This window comes from Rhinatrema bivittatum, chromosome 2 (genome assembly GCF_901001135.1).
Source record: "Rhinatrema bivittatum chromosome 2, aRhiBiv1.1, whole genome shotgun sequence".
NCBI lineage: Eukaryota > Metazoa > Chordata > Amphibia > Gymnophiona > Rhinatrematidae > Rhinatrema > Rhinatrema bivittatum.
Genome location: NC_042616.1, coordinates 597,322,342 through 597,339,541, shown reverse-complemented (window position 1 = coordinate 597,339,541; position 17,200 = coordinate 597,322,342). Strand labels below are relative to the sequence as shown.

At 45.7% G+C, this 17,200-nt stretch overlaps 1 protein-coding gene across 5 annotated transcripts in view; it reads right to left on the bottom strand.

Moving 5' to 3' along the window:
• The window catches only part of GATA6 (GATA binding protein 6), a 61,413-nt gene that overhangs the window by 27,731 nt on the left and 16,482 nt on the right, over positions 1–17,200 (bottom strand). For all 5 annotated transcript variants that reach the window (XM_029591116.1, XM_029591117.1, XM_029591115.1 and 2 more), the window contains 3 exons: positions 9,686–9,811; positions 537–624; positions 334–443 (listed from right to left, as the gene is read on the bottom strand). In XM_029591116.1, the coding sequence (XP_029446976.1) occupies positions 334–443; positions 537–624; positions 9,686–9,811 (324 nt within the window). The remainder of the gene's footprint in view (positions 1–333; positions 444–536; positions 625–9,685; positions 9,812–17,200) is intronic.

The window sequence follows — 17,200 nt, the reverse complement described above, 5'->3', positions numbered from 1 at the left end:
GCAATACTGCTATTGGATCTCGGGATAGGTGAGTATGAATAAAAATTATTGGCAGGGGTAGAGGTGGAAGAATGTAGTTTGAGTGCAAACCTGGAAGAAAAGTCTTTTTGACTGCCTTTCTGGAGTTAACTATATTGGTTGTAATTAAGAGGTCTGCAAAGTGCCTATAAGCCTGCCATCCTTTCATGTTTACTTTTATATGTAACTTCCTTCAAGAAGCAGGCCACCAGGACACTAAAACAAAGCTTTGTTTAGATTACTGTACTGCTCGATAAGATAATAGCTAGGATAACATCCTTTGATGTACTTAGAAGATATCATGTCAGTGCCTACCCCGGAGGAGGACACAGTTTGTCTGTTCGGAGAGGCACTCTTGATGCAGTCATCAGAGTTTGCAGAAGACGTGGAAGTCGGAGTCATAGTAACTGGATTATTGTTGTTACCTGGAACAAAAGTAAAGGCGATGAGAAGCAAAGCCTTCGGTTTTGGCAAGCGTCATGTAAGGAGCTGCGTTCCTGTATGTGCGTTTCATTTACCGGAGGATGCCTTGGATTTATTCATGTTTTTTGGTTTTCGCTTCCTGGTTTGTATCCCCTCTTTTTTCATGGCGAGGGGCCTCGGCACCTGCAACAAGATGTTCACCTTATGTCAAGTGGTTTGCTCACGTTCCTGATTAAGCAATCTTCAAAGTAACTTAAGAACTCCCTAACCAATATTATGACTTGGAAACCTCCTGCTAAAGCCATTGCTGTTTGCCAGCTACTTACAAAGAAGCTATTAATGTAGAAAAAGTACAATTGCCTTGACTTAGAAACAAATCTCTGCAATGTCTCTGGTGACCCGGCCACGCTACAGGAAATCCAGGCTGGAGACTGTCAGCATTTGGACATGGGGTGGGGGGGGGGTGGTGCTTAGGAAGGGAAGAAATGACAGAGGACAGGAGATCAGCTCTGGGTACAGCCTTACGCCCATGCCCTCCGTCAGCAAGGAGATCCTATCATGGGGCAGTCATCCAGACAAGGGGGGTAAGAGAGAAGAGAGGGAATAAAAGATCCTTGTTTTCCAAGATTTATGATAGCTAGTGTGCAGTTTTTTAAGTTAATTCTGTTTGAAATAAAGCATGCATTTTTTTCCCAAGGTCTAGAGACTCTCTGCAGAGGAGGCTTTAATCCTGATTAGAAAACTAAGCCAACTGCCACACATTACCCACTGTACTATTTTGGAGTGGGTGCTGGCACCATGAGCCACAGTCCCATGGCAGTACATGTTCACCTTCACCGATACCGTATTGTATTAGTGGACATAAAGAAGAACCACAATTCAAGAGAGCTGTAGGAGATTTTAAAGAAATGTGCCCTAAAAGTCTTTCCTGAAGTAGGCAGTCAGCAGCCTGGGGAGAGCAGAGACTTGGGACAAGCCCGATAGGGTCTCCTATTCCCCTGTGTTGCTGGGACGGGAACTCCGAATTCCTGTGTTTGTCTGAAATTGTTTTCACCTCCTAATGCCTTATAGGCTACAGCACTTCTGCCTGGCTGACCTTCAAGTATGCGTTACTGAAGGGTTGCTTTAAAGAGTCAGCAGCCCTCCACTAGACACAGCAGCCACTTTATTTGCTGCTTTTTTTTTTTTTTTAGCAGAAAGGACCCATCAGCATTAAAGGTGAAATCCAGCTCTAAATTTGGCACACTTAACATTTTACACAGTCAGTTGTCCTCACAGTGGCTAATCAAAGTGCTTGCCTTAACTAGAATGATGCATTGTCGGAGATGCAACCCTCCAATGTTTTACTTCAGGGCTTCTTTGCCCCTGCAAATTAACTCTGAGCCCTATCTTGGGTTTGATTAAACGTCTTAAGGCAGCATCTGTCATCAGGTTCCAACCTTTTAACCCTCCTATCTGTTTAAATACAGCCTAAACCCTGAAATCTGCAAACTGAGGAGAAAACTGCACCTTCCTCGCACAGACTCATGTTTCAAATGGCCATTTGACAAGTAATAATCACATTTTAGCAATTAATTAGGTTTTATCCAATAGAGAAATTACTTACCTGATAATTTCGTTTTCCTTAGTGTAGACAGATGGACTCAGGACCAATGGGTATAGTGCTCTTCTGCTAGAAGATGGGAGACGGAGTCAGATTTCAAAGCTAACGTCACTCTAGATATACCCCTGCAGTAAACCTTAGCTCCTCAGTATTCTCTTCAAAAAGCCATTGTGGATATATCTTTGCTTAAATAACTTCAATAAACTTGATTCAAACTGAAACTGGTTTAACTAAATTTCCAAACTGGAGACCGCCAGTGCACTCAACAAATTAACGTCGACATTGGACAAACTGTGGGTGTCTTGAAATAGGGGTAGGCCGTGGCTTACCCGTATTTGCTTAGTCTTGAAGTTTGCTATCTGAGGTTCTCCTTTTCTGGGGCAGCCATGGGCGGGATGCTGAATCCATCTGTCTACACTAAGGAAAACAAAATTATCAGGTAAGTAATTTCTCCATTTCCTAGCGTGTAGCCAGATGGACTCAGGACCAATGGGATGTACAAAAGCTACTCCCGGACAGGACAGGAGGCTGCCCGTGGCCCACTTAATACTGCCCTTGCGAAGGCTGCGTCTTCTTGGGCTTGAACATCCAGGTGGTAGAACCTGGAGAAGGTGTGCATGGAGGAGCACTGACAGATCTCGGTGAGCGACAGTAGCTTTGTTTCTGCCCAAGAAACTGCCTGAGCCCTCGTAGAATGAGCCTTAACCTGTAGTGGTAAGGGCTTCCCTGCCTCTATGTAGGCTGCCTTGATTGTAGGCTGCCTTGATTACTTCCTTGATCCAGTGGGCTATGGTTGCCCACGAGGCTGCTTCTCCTTGTTTCTTCCTGCTGTGAAGGATGAACAAGCGGTCCGTTTTGCGCACCGGTTCCGATAATTGCAGGTACCATACTAGGAGTCTGCCAACATTTAGATGGCAAATAAGGCGTGAGTCTACTGAGTCCTTATGTCCATCCGGAGATGGTAGAGTGATGATTTGGTTCAAGTGAAACTAGGAAACCACTTTCGGTAGAAAGGAGGGGACGGTGCGCAGCTGTATGTTTCCAGGAGTGAACCTAAGGAATGGTTTCCGACAGGATAGTGCCTGTAGTTTGGAGATGCGACGAGCTGAAAATATTGCCACCAGGAATATAGTCTTCAATGTTACAAGGCGTTGGTCTGAAGGAATCCCCAGCTAGGAAGTCCAATACTAGATTGAGATTCCATAGAGGCACCGTCCACTTCAGGGGTGGTCGGAGTTGTTTAACACCTTTCAGGAAGCGGGTCAAATCCGGATAGGTTGATAGCCGGATACTGTCCACTTCGGCCCTGAAGCAGGACAGTGTGGCTACTTGGACCTTGAGGGAGTTGAGTGACAACCCCTTCTTCATACCATCCTGTAGGAATTCCAGAATCATAGGAACCTTGGCTGTCCACAGGAGTATCCCGCAGTCCTCACAGCAGGCTTTGAATAATCTCCAGATCCATATATAAGACAGGGATATGGAGAATTTGCATGCTCGGAGTAGGGTGTCAATCACTGCCTTTGAGTAACCACGCTTCTTCAGGCGAGTCCTCTCAAGTGCCAGACCGTAAGAGAGAATTGAGCCGGATCTTCGTGGAAAATCGGGCCCTGTCGGAGAAGGTCCCTGTGTGGAGGTAGGCACAGAGGATTCCCCGCAAGGAGTCTTTGCATGTCTGCATACCAGGGTTGTCTTGGCCAATCCGGGGCCACTAGTACAACTATTCCCCTGTAATGTTCTATCTTGCGGATAACTGTGACCAATAGTTGCCATGGGGGGAAGGCTTCCTTTGGCCAAGTCTGGACGAGAGAGTCAATTCCTTGGGTGTGTAGCTTCTGCCTACGGCAGAAGAACCTGGGAACTTGGGCACTGAGACGGGTGGCCAGTAGGTCCATGGCTGGAAGGCTCCAGCAATGTGCTATCAGTTAGAAGGCTGTGGTCAACAGCATCCATTCCCCCGGGTCCAGGCTCTCTCTTGTGAGGAAGTTTGCTGAGACCTTGTCTTTTCTTGCAATGTGGGAGGCCGAGATTCCTTATAGGTTTATCTCCGTCCATGCCATGAGGGGATCTATCTCAAGAGACACCTGCTGGCTCCTGGTTCCTCCTTGGTGGTTGATGTAAGTGACAGTTGTTGTGTTGTCTGACATTACTTGAATCACTTTGCCTTGGAGTCTGTGGCTGAATTGCAGGCATGCTAGTCTGACTGCTCGAACTTCCAGGTGGTTTATGTTCCATTTCGCTTCTTCCTTGTTCCATTGTCCCTGGGGCATCAGTTCCTGTCAGTGGGCTCCCCACCCTTGTAGGCTCATGTCCGTGGTGATCAAGGTCCAGTTGGGTGGGGATAGGCTTACTCCTCTGCTTAGGTGCTCCTCCTGTAGCCACCACTGGAGCTGAGAACATACCTCTGCTGGTAGTTGGGAGTTGAATTGATTAGTCCTGGGACAGTGGGTTCCACCGTGACAGTAAGGAGTGCAGGAGCGATCGCATATGGGCCCTTGCCCATCGTGTTCACGACCCAACCGAGTTCCTGCAGTAGGCTTTTGACTCTGCTGGTCACTTGTCGGCTCTCTTCCGAAGACTTTGCCCTGAGCATCTAGTTGTCCAGGTAAGGGTGTACCAAGATCCCTTCCTTCCTCAGTATTGCTGCCATGACTAACTGACTCCATCTTCTTCCTCTCCTTTAATCCTGTAAGTAGTACTTAAATTGTATATAGACTCTCGTTTAGCCTTCCTGTCACCGTTCAAAGTTGATGTTTTCTCTCTTCCTCCTTACTGTCTGCACTTGTATTTATGCGCCCTGTTTTTACCCTGCCCTGTTAATTGTATTTTCAGTCTGTTAGTTATGATGTAAACCGGCATGATGTTTGCATACTAATGCCGGTATATAAAAGTTCTAAATAAATAAATAATAATAAATGACCAACATAATTTTGGTGAATGCTCTGGGGGTGGTCACTAGGCCGAAAGGTAGTGTTCGGAACTGGTAATGGTGACCCAGTATCGCAAAGCGTAGAATATGCTGGTGATCTTGATGGACTGAGATGTGAAGGTAGGCTTCGGACAGGTCCAGAGAGGTCAGAAACTCTCCTGGTTGTACTGACATTATGACTGATCGAAGAGTCTCCATGCAGAAGTGTAGTATCTGCAAATGACGGTTGACGTTCTTGAGATCCAAGATGGCTCAGAATGATCCTTCCTTCTTGGGAACAATAAAATAGATGGAATAGCCCCCTTATTTTGCTGAGGCATGGGAACCGGAGTTATTGCCTTCAGACTGAGTAGTCTTGTCAGGGTGGCTTCCACTGCCAGTCTCTTGGTATGGGAGTGACAGGGTGACATCATAAATTTGTCTCGAGGGATGCTGCGAAACTCCAGAGAGTAACCTTCTGGAATGATGTTTAATACCCATTTGTCCGACGTGATCTCGACCCATTTTTGGTAGAAGAGGGCAAGTCGACCCCCTATTTCCTCTTCCTGTGGATGGGTCAGCCCATTCTCATTGTGGAGCATGGCTGGAGCCTTCCCCCGGGCCTGCCCCTTTCTTGGTCCGTCGGTTCAGAAAGGGCTGGGGCCTTCCAAAGGGGCGAGGTGCCTGGAACTGTGAGTTCCTGTAGGGTCTAAAGCATTGTGAGCCTCTGCCCTTGGTTCTTCTGGGAGAGGGATGCTGAGATCTTTTATTCCTATCTTCCGGTAGCCGAGGCACTGGGGATTCACCCCACTTGCTGGCTAAATTCTCCAATTCGCTTCCGAACAAGAGGGATCCTTTAAAGGGCATCCTTGTGAGATTCGCTTTAAATCTCGCATCAGAAGACCAATTCTGTAGCCATAGTTGTCTTCTGGCTGCCACTACCGAGGCTATGCCTCTGGCTGAGGTACGCACCAGGTCTGAGCTTGCGTCCGTCAGGAATGCTGCTGCAGGTTCCATCGTCTCACCGGTATACGTTCCGGAGGTATTTGCCTCTCTCAAGAGGATCAAGCAGGAACGTGCCACCAGTGCACAGCAAGAGGCAATCTGCAGTGTCATTGCTGTTGCATTGAAGACCTGCTTAAGGATGGATTCCAGTCGTCTATCCTGAGTATCCTTCAATGCTGCCCCTCCCTCAACGGGAATCATTGTTCACTTAGAGACGGCACAGACCATGGTGTTCACTTTCGGGAAACACAGGCATTCCTTGGTCGATGTTTCTAGAGGGTATAGGGCTTCCAAGGCCCAACCTCGTTTAAAGCTGGCCTCCGGGATGGCTTCCATCATTGGGAAGTAGCATGAGGCTTTATGAAGGGATACCAGGATGAGGTTCTTCTTTGGTTCCGCCATCGGGTCTGTTCCTGGTATACCCAGAGTCTTCAGAGTCTGGGAAACAAGGACTGGTAGTTCATCCTTGTGGAAGAAGCAAAGCATGGTTTGATATGAATCCAGGCCTGGAGGAATTTCTCCTTCTTCCATGGAGTCGCCATCATCGTCTGAGGTGTCTGGGCCCCTGTCAGGGAAATTCTTGGTTAGGCGAGGCATGTCCCGAGGCATCCAAGCAGGGCCAGGAGGAAGAGCCCGGGGTGCAGCTGGGGCTGATTGCGCCTGAACAAAGGCTTGTAGCCCCTAGAAAAATTCTAACCAGGAGAAGAACCCTGGGTCCATGTTAACCCCAGGGGGAGTCTGTGTAGGAGCCCCTGAGGGGCCCTCTTGTGGAGAGGCTATCTCAGAGATGCATAGATCTGGGGAACTATCATCTATAGGAGTTCCAGACCCATCCCCAGATAGTGAGGGACCAGGCTTTGGTTCCCCCCTGTGCTTCCTTGCAATTCTGGCACAGGTAGGACTCTAGTTCAGGCTGCGCGGCTCTTATGTGGCAGGCTGTGCACAGAGAATTCCTTCTGGCCTTCTTGGGTGCCGGTCTAGCTTCAATGCGCGCATGTAATTGTAAACGCGGCTGTGCATGTAGATGTGTGCGGTGTGCGCTCGGTTGTGCACGTGGTGTGCACTCAGTTGAGCACACCGCTGTGTGTGTGTCTGTACTGGACGCGCACAAGTTAGGTGCATCGGTTGCCCGGCCTGCCCCGTGCGGACCGCCAGTCGAGAAGGGAGATGGCGCCAATGCCCCCCCACGCGTAAGATGGCACCCCCGAGGGTCTCCACTTGGATCCCTATACCGGATCGGGGCCTAGCCCAACCAGGGCTGCTCAACCCGATCGGTGTTCCCTTTTACCTCGCCGGAAAGGAAATCGAATCGGTACGACAATCCAAGCCTCGGAGACCTGAATTTAAAGTTTTCTGCTTACCTGGTCTCGGCACTTACCGATTGAATACCAGGACAGTCTCCAGCTGCGGGGGGAGAGGGCTTTACCTTCACCGCCGCACTCGGTTGTGCACCCGCTGGCTTTTAGCCACTCTGGGGCTAAGACCACGCCGGAAACCGGCTACCGGACCAAGGCACACCTCTGAAGGATATTGGAAATCACCTCAGGAATTCTCAACTGGGGGAGGAACCCTTAGGTTTCACCACAGGAAAGCGGGGCTCGATCTTCTTTAAGGTAAATCTTCTTTTTCTTTCTTCTATGCTGTAATTCTTAACACTATTCTAGTATGTGGGATAGTGTCCGCATCTGCTAGGAGACTGAGAGATACTGAGGAGCTAAGGTTACTGCAGGGGTATATCTGGAGTGACATCAACTTTGAAATCGTCTCCCATCTGCTAGCAGAAGAGCACTATATTCATTGGTCCTGAGTCCATCTGGCTACACGCTAGGAAATGGTCATTTAGTAATTCTTCTGTAATTCTCCAGAAACCCTGGGGGCAGCCAGGTTCAGAAGAGTGACACTGCTGTGTGCGGTGTCATTTATGACATAATAGTCCAGATAGACCAATTGTAGTGTGCATGGGGGTAGCTGGTGGTAATGTTGTGTGCAGGGGTTTGGAAGAATTGTAGGGAAGCCGTTTATGGAATTTCAAAACCAACAATCTTCCAAGTGCAAATTTTAGTCAACATAATGCATATATTACTGCCCACCATGCACACTTTTGAAATAATGCAGGGAACAGTTTCCTTTTAGGAATCCAGTGTTGAACATGCTTAAGACAACTTACAAAATGAATGTATTACATTCATGTTCAAGCCAGAATGATAACTGAAAAAAGTGATAAATACAAAAAAAAAAAAAAAACCCTGAAAAATCTGAACCTGTTCATCTTATTCATCCAGATCTCTCTTTCATTACTATTTTAACTGACAGAAAGGGTAGATATGCAATAATAACCAGAGTCAAAGATACATTGAGGAATTTTGGATTCTGCTGCCAGGGGATCCTATTTTATTTATTGCCAACAACTTTGTTGAGATACAGTATATTAGGGGTGCACTTTTTTTTTATGTCATTTTAATTTTGGGTCATTATCTACTTGATTTCATTTGGTTTGGGGGTGTTTATTTCAGGTTTCCCTAATATCAGAGTTATTGGTAACATATTCGGTTAGTGTGCACTATGTTAAAAAGTGTCAATTGGGGGAACAGTTCGTTAGCTAGAGGTATGGTTCTGAATTCCCATTAGCCGTCTCTTTAGTTACTTGTGTTGCCAAGGCTGCAAGGTGGTGTTTGTGGGGGGAATGACCAGTGCCTGGTAACAAATTAAACAAACAAGTGATGTAATCATAGCATCAAGCTCTAGTCAGCAAAAGTAAAAGCATATAATGCAAAGGCATATTTTGAATTCGCCAATTTTTTTGTAGTTTAGGAAAGGAGCCCTGGTAAAAAGTGCAAAAAGCAAAATATAAATCTAAATAAATAAATATTTTGGGATATGCATACTTTTAATTCCCCTAGTGTGTATCTATGTTTATGGTGAGGTGACTGGTGAGAGTTGAAGTGATTGGGGTGACTGTATAGGGTGACAGGTAGAAGAGAGAATGGTTGGGGTGGTGACTGGTGAGACCTGTCACCCATACAGTCACCCCACACACACACACCAGGCTGCCACTGTCTCCCACCTGTCATCCCATACAGTCACCCCAGTCATATCCTCCTCTCACCAGTCACCCGCCACACACAAACCAGGCTGCCTCTCTCTCTCACTAGTCTCTCTCCCACCTGTCACCATATACAGTCACTCGCCCTCTCACCAGTCACCTAGAAACCCACCAGGGGAATTAAAAGTAAGCATATCCCATAGTGCCAGGGCCCCCTTCCTAAAATACAAAGAATTGGCAAATTCAAAATATGCATTTTCATTACATGCTTTTGCTGACTAGAATTTGATGGTATTATTATATCACTTGTTTGTTTACATTTTTTACCAGGCACTGGCCATCCCCCCACAACCACTATCTTGCAACCTTGGCAATGCAAACAAGTAAGAAGACAGCCAATAGGAATGCAGAATCATACCTCTAGCTAACGAACCTCTCTCCCAATTGAAACTTTTTCAGTTAGCGTGCACTAACTAGAGTTAGTGCTTGCTAACATAAAGTTAGTGCGTGCTAACACAAAATACCAATTTTTACAAAATGTTGTCTTTTTTTTTTTTTCAGTTTGCAGCCTTACCGAAACAGGATTAAATAGACAATATCGTTGCCATTTTCTAATTTGTTAGAAGGAATACACACCTATACAGTGTATAATGTGACTTTGGAAAGTTTTAAAATAGATCCTTACCCCATGCAGTTTCATGTAGAGCCCACAGGCATTGCAGACAGGTTCCCCTTCTGCATTTCTGCGCCACAGGGTGGTGGTTGAGGTGTGACAGTTGGCACAAGACAGACCAATCCGCCTCGAGGAAGGCTGAAAGCAGAGAATAAATGCATAAACAAACAAAAATAATTCTTCAAAGCAGTATCCCTTTTACAGTTCAGTATTCATAGGAGCAACTCAAAGCCCACTTTGCCCACAGGACCCAAGGGCAAGACGTTTTATCTCCTATTGCCTCCAATACCCACTTAGACTGTAAGCAGGGACTTACTGTACCTGATTTCTATAAATGCTTTTAAGCTACTTTGAATATAATTTGAAAAAGCAGGTTAAAAAAATCCAAAAAATCTAATTAAATAGGAAGGGCAGATGAAAATACCCGCCAGATAACTTTTTACCACTGGAAAGTCACTACTAGGTGCCCACTAAAAGTTTGTTGGCAGTATGCTAAGAAAAAGAAATCATCCACAACAGGGACTAACTAGAGTCACCAGGGAGATTTTCTGTGGCACAACTCAGAAGTTAACCCTTTCAGGATTATTTTCCCCCGTTTGTACATTTTTTGTTTCTATATTTTTCACAATCCAGCTATTAAGATGGTTGATAGCAGTTTGCTGTCTGGCGCTCCATGTCAGCATCCCCATCTTCCAGCAGAAACTAGAAATATAATTATGTCTTTATGGCACCATGACTTTAGTGCCATTGGAATTTATATCTAAGCTGGCTCTGCTCCTACTAAATTCCATCATCTAGAAAAGAGAAAGCAGTGGATGGTGTGACCAGGGCTGTGGGATTTCTTCCCCTAACGTGGCTGGCCTGCTTCACTCAGCTTTTTCCTCCCCATAGGCAGAGAATGGGAGAAAGCCTTAGCCCATAATGTTTTGGGTTTCATTACGGGGGTTTGTAGAAAGAGAATGGGGTTCCTTTGCAGGGTTGAAAGGGACGCCAAAGGCTCAGCCTTAGCATTAAAGCTGTCCTCTAGCACTAAAACGCACTGCCTTTATAAGTGAAGGATAAGACGCTACTTGCTTTGTTGCCTGGATGTAACTGTGATTTGCAAGTGGAAGGCAAATCCCAACTCCACTGAATTAAATGAGATTTACAAAGGTAGGTAATAAAAAAAAAAAAAAAAACCAAAAAACAATGCTCCAGATTTACTACAGCTGAAAACAAGGGTCAAATTGGATCACACTGTTAAATATTACCTCACCTATTTAAAAAAAATAAAAAGGATTGTTTGGGTGGGGTTTGTTTCCCAAAGATTGTGGATTGCCATACAAAGCTGTGTACACTGGGATAGATTTCTAGGTTTCCTCCTTATTAGCTCAGTAAGGATAAAAAAAAAAAGAGGCTGCTTTCCCAGCCAACTTTAACAACATCAGTATCCAAAGAGCGCCTCTTAAATGAAAGCAGGAATTTGTGCTGCATCTGATTTCCTTGCTCCTGCCTTGTAAATGTTCCTGGGTGCTTAGGCTGTGACCGTGAGCACGGGGGTAAGCACTGCTGGCGCTGGAGTCTGAGGGCCCGATGTAATAAGGAGGGCGCTCAGGAGATCATGCAGTTTTACCCCCAGTTGTGCACACGTTGTTTTAGGCTGCAAACTTTACTCCTGATGCAGCAAGGAGTTTTGCACACCAAAACTGTGGGTGGAGAACTGCACGCACTGCCTAGTGCCCTTGCATGGAAAGCCCATGCAAATGAAGGGATTTTCTATTATCCCCTCCTCCAGCACCACTTTCACCTTCATGCAGAGAGCTGCCTGGCGCTGGATATTTTACTTGGGCCAGAAGTTTCCGATGCTTGTGTCAGTCTATGGGCAGAAGAAAGAGCTCCAGTGCCAGGACCTGTAGTCTGTATTTTATGTGCAGAAAACATGCTTTGTGCACATAAAGCATAAATCATGCATAAAGTATGATTTATGTGCATACATCTTGTTTTGCTGTACACTAAGCCTTTTCTTTGCACACATTTTCTGATTTGCGTGTATTTTGAACTCCTGATGCACTAGCATACCATTGCATTGGGAGCTTAAAAAAAAATTAGCTTGTGTGGTAAGAAACTGTGCGCTAACTTTCAGCCCACAGTTTAACGCTCAGCACATTACATTGGCCCCTGATTGAGCCCCCGTATCTTAGCTGAGTCGCCTTCCGGTTTTGCCCTGCATACAGCCCATTTACTGCTATTAATATTATTTTCGTTGTGATATTTTCTTGGAAAAACACGTTGCCAACTAAAAAAATAAATTAAAAAAAAAAGCATAGCCTGACTGCAGGCTTAAACCAATTTCACATCTCTCCATCCCTCAGACGTATTACACTTTCATCTGTTTTTTTCTGCTAACTCTGTATGGAAGTGCTCATTTCCCACGACCATTGTCCTCATGCATGAAGTGAATCAAATCAATAGAAATGGGCTTGTTTGAAAACAGTAGTCAATGACGCCAATGCAAGCCAAGCACCAAGTACAGTTACACTCTGTACCCACAAATTACTTTTACATGCCTTTCAAGCATCCCTCTTCCCCATTTTCTCCTATTTTTGCATTTCTTAAGTCGTTCTGTGTGACCCAGTGGTTCAATGCATGGATTTCAATCATCTGAGCAGTACCCAGAAGGCTTTTGCAGAGGGGGTGTTCGAAGAGAAAAGGCACATGAACTGCAGGCAACTTGCATAGTGCCTGGAACAGTAAGAAAACTGTCATATTCAGGATAAAGCGAGCAGGCAGGCACAAAGCTCAGTCGTGGGGCTAGTTCTGCTCAATGTTATCACAAGCAGTATGGCAGAGGAACTAGAAGTGAGGTCACGTCCTTGGCAGCTGATGCCACGATCTGCAGTGAGGTTCACAGATCTAGAAGCAGAGAGATGGACTTGGTGGTGGACACAGAAACATGGTGCAAAGAGAACCATGACTGGGATATAGTTATGCCAGGATATAATATATTTTGGAAGGACAGGGCAGAAAGAAAAGGAGGAGGAATGTCATTGTATATAATAATAATATTAAAGCAACAGAACTGATGGGTTGATGAAGTAAGGAGGAAGCACTCTGGGTTAATCTGGAAAGAAAGAATGGAGCATCCATTTATACTGGCGTGATAATACAGACTTCTTTCACAGGCAGAAGGAATGGATAGAGATTTCACTGAACACAACACACTGAACACAGTCACAAAACTGCAATGAAAGAGGAGGCACTATCGCTAGGGGATTTCAATGCCAGATGTTGATTGGGACATCCCAGCTGTGGTGCGTCTAGAAGCAGGGAAATCCTGGAGTCTCTGCGGGAAGAACTGATCCAGCAACTGGTAATGGGACAGACACGTGAGGGAGCGATACTGGACCTGTGTGCTCCCGAACGAGGGGAGTATTTCTGAAGTCGGGGAGGGGAAAAATCACCTGAGATCCAGTGACCACCGGATGATGTGGACAAGTATTTGCGCAAAGGCAGTGGTGGTTCATTCAAAGGTGAAGGTCCTGAATGTCTGGAAAACTAACTTTGTTAAGAAGGAGGGAGTAACCTCAAGGAGTCATTAACAGGATGGGATAAGCTAGGGGAAGTAGAAGAGCAGTGAGCAAAACTGAAAGGAGGTATTGTAAGGGCAACAAACCTTTTTGTTAGGAAAGTAAATAAAAGGGGGAAAAAAAAAAAGCCACTGTGATTTAAAAAAAAAAAAAAAAAAGGCAAAAAAGGTTTAGCGTTTATAAACTACAAGGGATCACAGAAGGAAAAAGACAGGCAACATGTGGAGGAGCCAAACAAAGCTGAGAAAATAGCCATGACATGGAGAACAAAGATGAAAGTGGAACAAAAAAATAGCTGATTCATAAAAGAGGGTGGCAAAGACTTTATTAGATATGTTAGTGATTGGATTGTAAGATTCAAAGGTGAAGAAGAGAGGCTGGCAAGGGAAAAGCAGAGCTGCTCATCAAACATTTCTATTCAGTGGGCCCGGAGGAGGACCACAGGTAACTGTCACAAAGAGGAATGGAAGGGAGATAGACAACAACCCTGAATAATTGTCAAAAGACTGTGGGAGCAAAACTACAAGTAGATAAAGCAATGGGGCCAGACAGGATCCGTCCGAGGATATTAAAGATGTCCTGGCAGTGCCGCTGGCTGACCTCGTCGATGCTTCTTTAGAGTCAGGATTGGTTCCAAAGCACTGGAGACAGGCAGAGGTGCTTCCTGGTCACAAAGTGGAAGGAAGGAGGAGTCTCAAAACAACAAGACAGAATTGCTGCTAAAATCAGAGAGATTAGTGCCATCTGCAAGCAAGGCAGCATGCATTTACCAGAGGTAGGGCTTGTTGGAAGAATGACCAGAGATTGGAAGAGAGCGCTAGATGTAGTGTACTTGGATTTCAGGAAGACCTTCAACATGCTCCTGCATAGGTGACTTTGAGCGCCCTAAGAAGGGACTGACTGGGTTAGAAACTGGTCGAGTCGGAGGTGACAAAGGATAGTGGTAAACAGAGTTCACTCTGAGGAAAAGAACTGGACTGAGGACCGATCCCCTGTGTTACACTACTGGTATCTCCCCTTATAGTGCCTCTCTATAAGTCTCTGGTGAGACCTCATTTGCAATACAGTATATAATTCTGGAGATCCCCACCTTCAACCTTCAAAAGAATATAAATGGAATAGAGACAGTCCAGAGGGCAGCTACTAAAATGGTCAGTGGTCTTCATCATAGAGCATATGGGGAAAACTAAGATCTAAATGGTCCATCCAAGCTTCTTATGGTAGTAACTGCCACTCCGTGCAGGATACCCCACGTTTCTGTTAAGGGTGGTAACTGCTGCCCCAAGCCTTATGTTAAGGGAAGTAATATTAACAATCAAAACCAAGCACTGTCAAACCCATAACAAAATTACTGCTAACAACAATTTTACGAGGGTAAGCAGCCCTGCTGATAATTCATTCAATGCTGATGCTTGAAAATGCTTTGCTTTTGGAATAGGCCGTAGAAGCAGTCCTGCACGTTTCCCTAATGTCCATGTGTCAGTACCCTGGACCATAAAAATCAGGGCTCAGCGCTGACTGGCTGAATCCTGTTCTCCATTTTCCCCCCACCATTGAAGCGGAGAGCGATGTTGCAGCTGCATCACAATCATGAACGTTAATTGGTTAAGGGCAGTAATCCCCATGCCTTCTGTTAGGGGAAGTAGCTGCTGTTCCATGCAGGTTACTCCCCATGCAGGTAATCAAGACTAATCTAAGGAAATATTTTTGTACGTAAAGGCTGGTGGGCACATGGACGAGACTCTCTGTGAAGGTGGAGATGAAGAATGAATCAGAATTCAGGAAAATATGGGACAAGCACAGAGGATCTCTTAGGGAGAGGAAGGGACTATAGAGCTGAATGGGAGATGTAGATGGGCAGACTGGATGGGCTCTATGGCCTTTATCTGCCATCATGTTCTAAGTTTCTATTTTTCTATGTTTAGGCTGGAGTGTGGCCCGGCGCAGTTAAGGAGCTGTCAGCCCAAGAACAGCATTAGCAATTCCTTGTGCTTCCTAAGAGGCATTCAGGTAACCTGCTTGGAGTGGCAATTAGGATCCTAAACAGCAAAGGTATAATTGAACTGGGCTTCCAGAAAGGCTGAAGGACCTGCATGGAGGAACTATGGAGAAGTACAAACTTTAATGAGCATGGGGAGGATGGATTTTAACATGAAAGGGGCCTACTACCAGAGATGGTGGAGGTCATCTCTTTAATAGATTTTGAATGTGCTTGGGAGGATAAGGAGTGGTAAGAAAGGGAAGGCAGGGAGAGAGAGATGGTGTTGGGTTGCATGTGGGAACTCATATGTGCATCTACCCAAGTGCACAAAAATCAAATGCACAGACTAGTTGGGCCATTTTGGTCTTTATCTGCCCTCCTTCACTGTATTAGTATATGTTACTACGCAAGGATTTTATAAGCCCCGTGCTCATTGACAATCTGTTGCAACTCCACCCCATGCTTTGCTAAGAGCTGAGCCCATGAACAGCCCCAGCAGTCTCATTACTTTGGGGGGAACCTAGTGTAGAGAAGAGGTGGGGCCCACACACCAAAACCCAGCTCCTTCCTCCTGCCACCAGCCCTCATCAAAGGCCCATCTTTAGATTGGGGCGGTGCAACTGCCATGGGGCCTCTCTAACTGCTCAGCCCATTCTGCCTGCACCTTTTTCACCTGCCTAAAGACAGCTCTGGTGAGGCTAATGCTCTTGAGAGCGGGAAGATTAAAGACAAGTTGAGGAATGGTTTGGAATGCTACACAGAGCCATAGCTAGCCTATGGCCGATATGGCCTTGGCCATAGGCACCATGCTTCAGGGGCGCTGTCACACTCCTTCTGCTAGAGCTCTTCCTCCCAGGCTTTGAAGAGCTGCTGGGCCTGAGCTGTCCACCCTCTTCTCAGGGCAAATCAGAAAACACTGCTGCCCAGGAAGCCTGAACAATCACTTCTCCTCCCCTCATCCCGCCCCACAATTAGAAGCAGCATGGCCCACAGAGCCATAAGAATCATCTTTCCCCCTCCAATCTAGAGCAGGAAAACAGCCCGGCACCGCAAACTGAAGCATCAGCTTTCCCTTTCCTCTGGCACCCTGGATCAGGAGGAGCACAGTGCGGCTCAGCAAAAAGCGTCATTGGCTTCCTCCACTTCCAATTGGGAACAGGAGCAGTGCGGTGTGGTGCAGGCTGCAAAAAGAAGACTTGGCCTTCCTCGGTTTTCTGGAACAGGAGGAGATGCGTGGCCGGTTAGCAGAAAGAAACACCATCAATCTTCCTCTCCCCTCCCCATAATCAGGAGAAGGAGCAGCTGGGCCTGAGGCTAGAAGAAAGTCTGATAAGCTGAAAGAGGAGGAGTCTGCTACTGCTCCTTATGCTTCCAGAGAGGAGGAACAAGTGAGAAAGCATGTATATGTGTGTGTGTGTGTGTGAGAGAGAGAGAGAGAGAGAGAGACTGAGCATGCGAACGAGCGTGTGTGTATATATGAGCATGTGAGCAGTGAGAGTGTGTGACAGTTTGTGAGCGAGCATGTGTTTGTGTGACTGAGCATATGAGCAGGAGCGTGTGTGTGTGTGTGTGTGTGTGTGTGACTGAGCATGTGAGAGAGAATGAACATGTGTGACTGAGCATGTGAGAGAATGTGTGAATGTGTGTGACAGAGTGAGTCGTAAGGCACGTAAAAATCAGAAGATAGGAATTTTTTTTTATCCTTATTAGTTTTAATTATTTGTAATTATTTGTGTCTGCTTTTTGAAATATTTATTAGTGTTTGGAAATTTTATGAGTTTTTAAGTATTGGATGGTTTTACTATTATGATTGATGATTTTATAGTTCTTGATTTTATTGTCGTTTTGTGAGGAATGGCCATGTTTCTGATTTGTAAAAATCAAAAAAAGGAGACAAACTATCTACTCAAAAAAGCTAACTCACAAAAGGAGAATGGAGCAAAACTCCTCAAAACCATTAGATACAAAAAATATTTAATT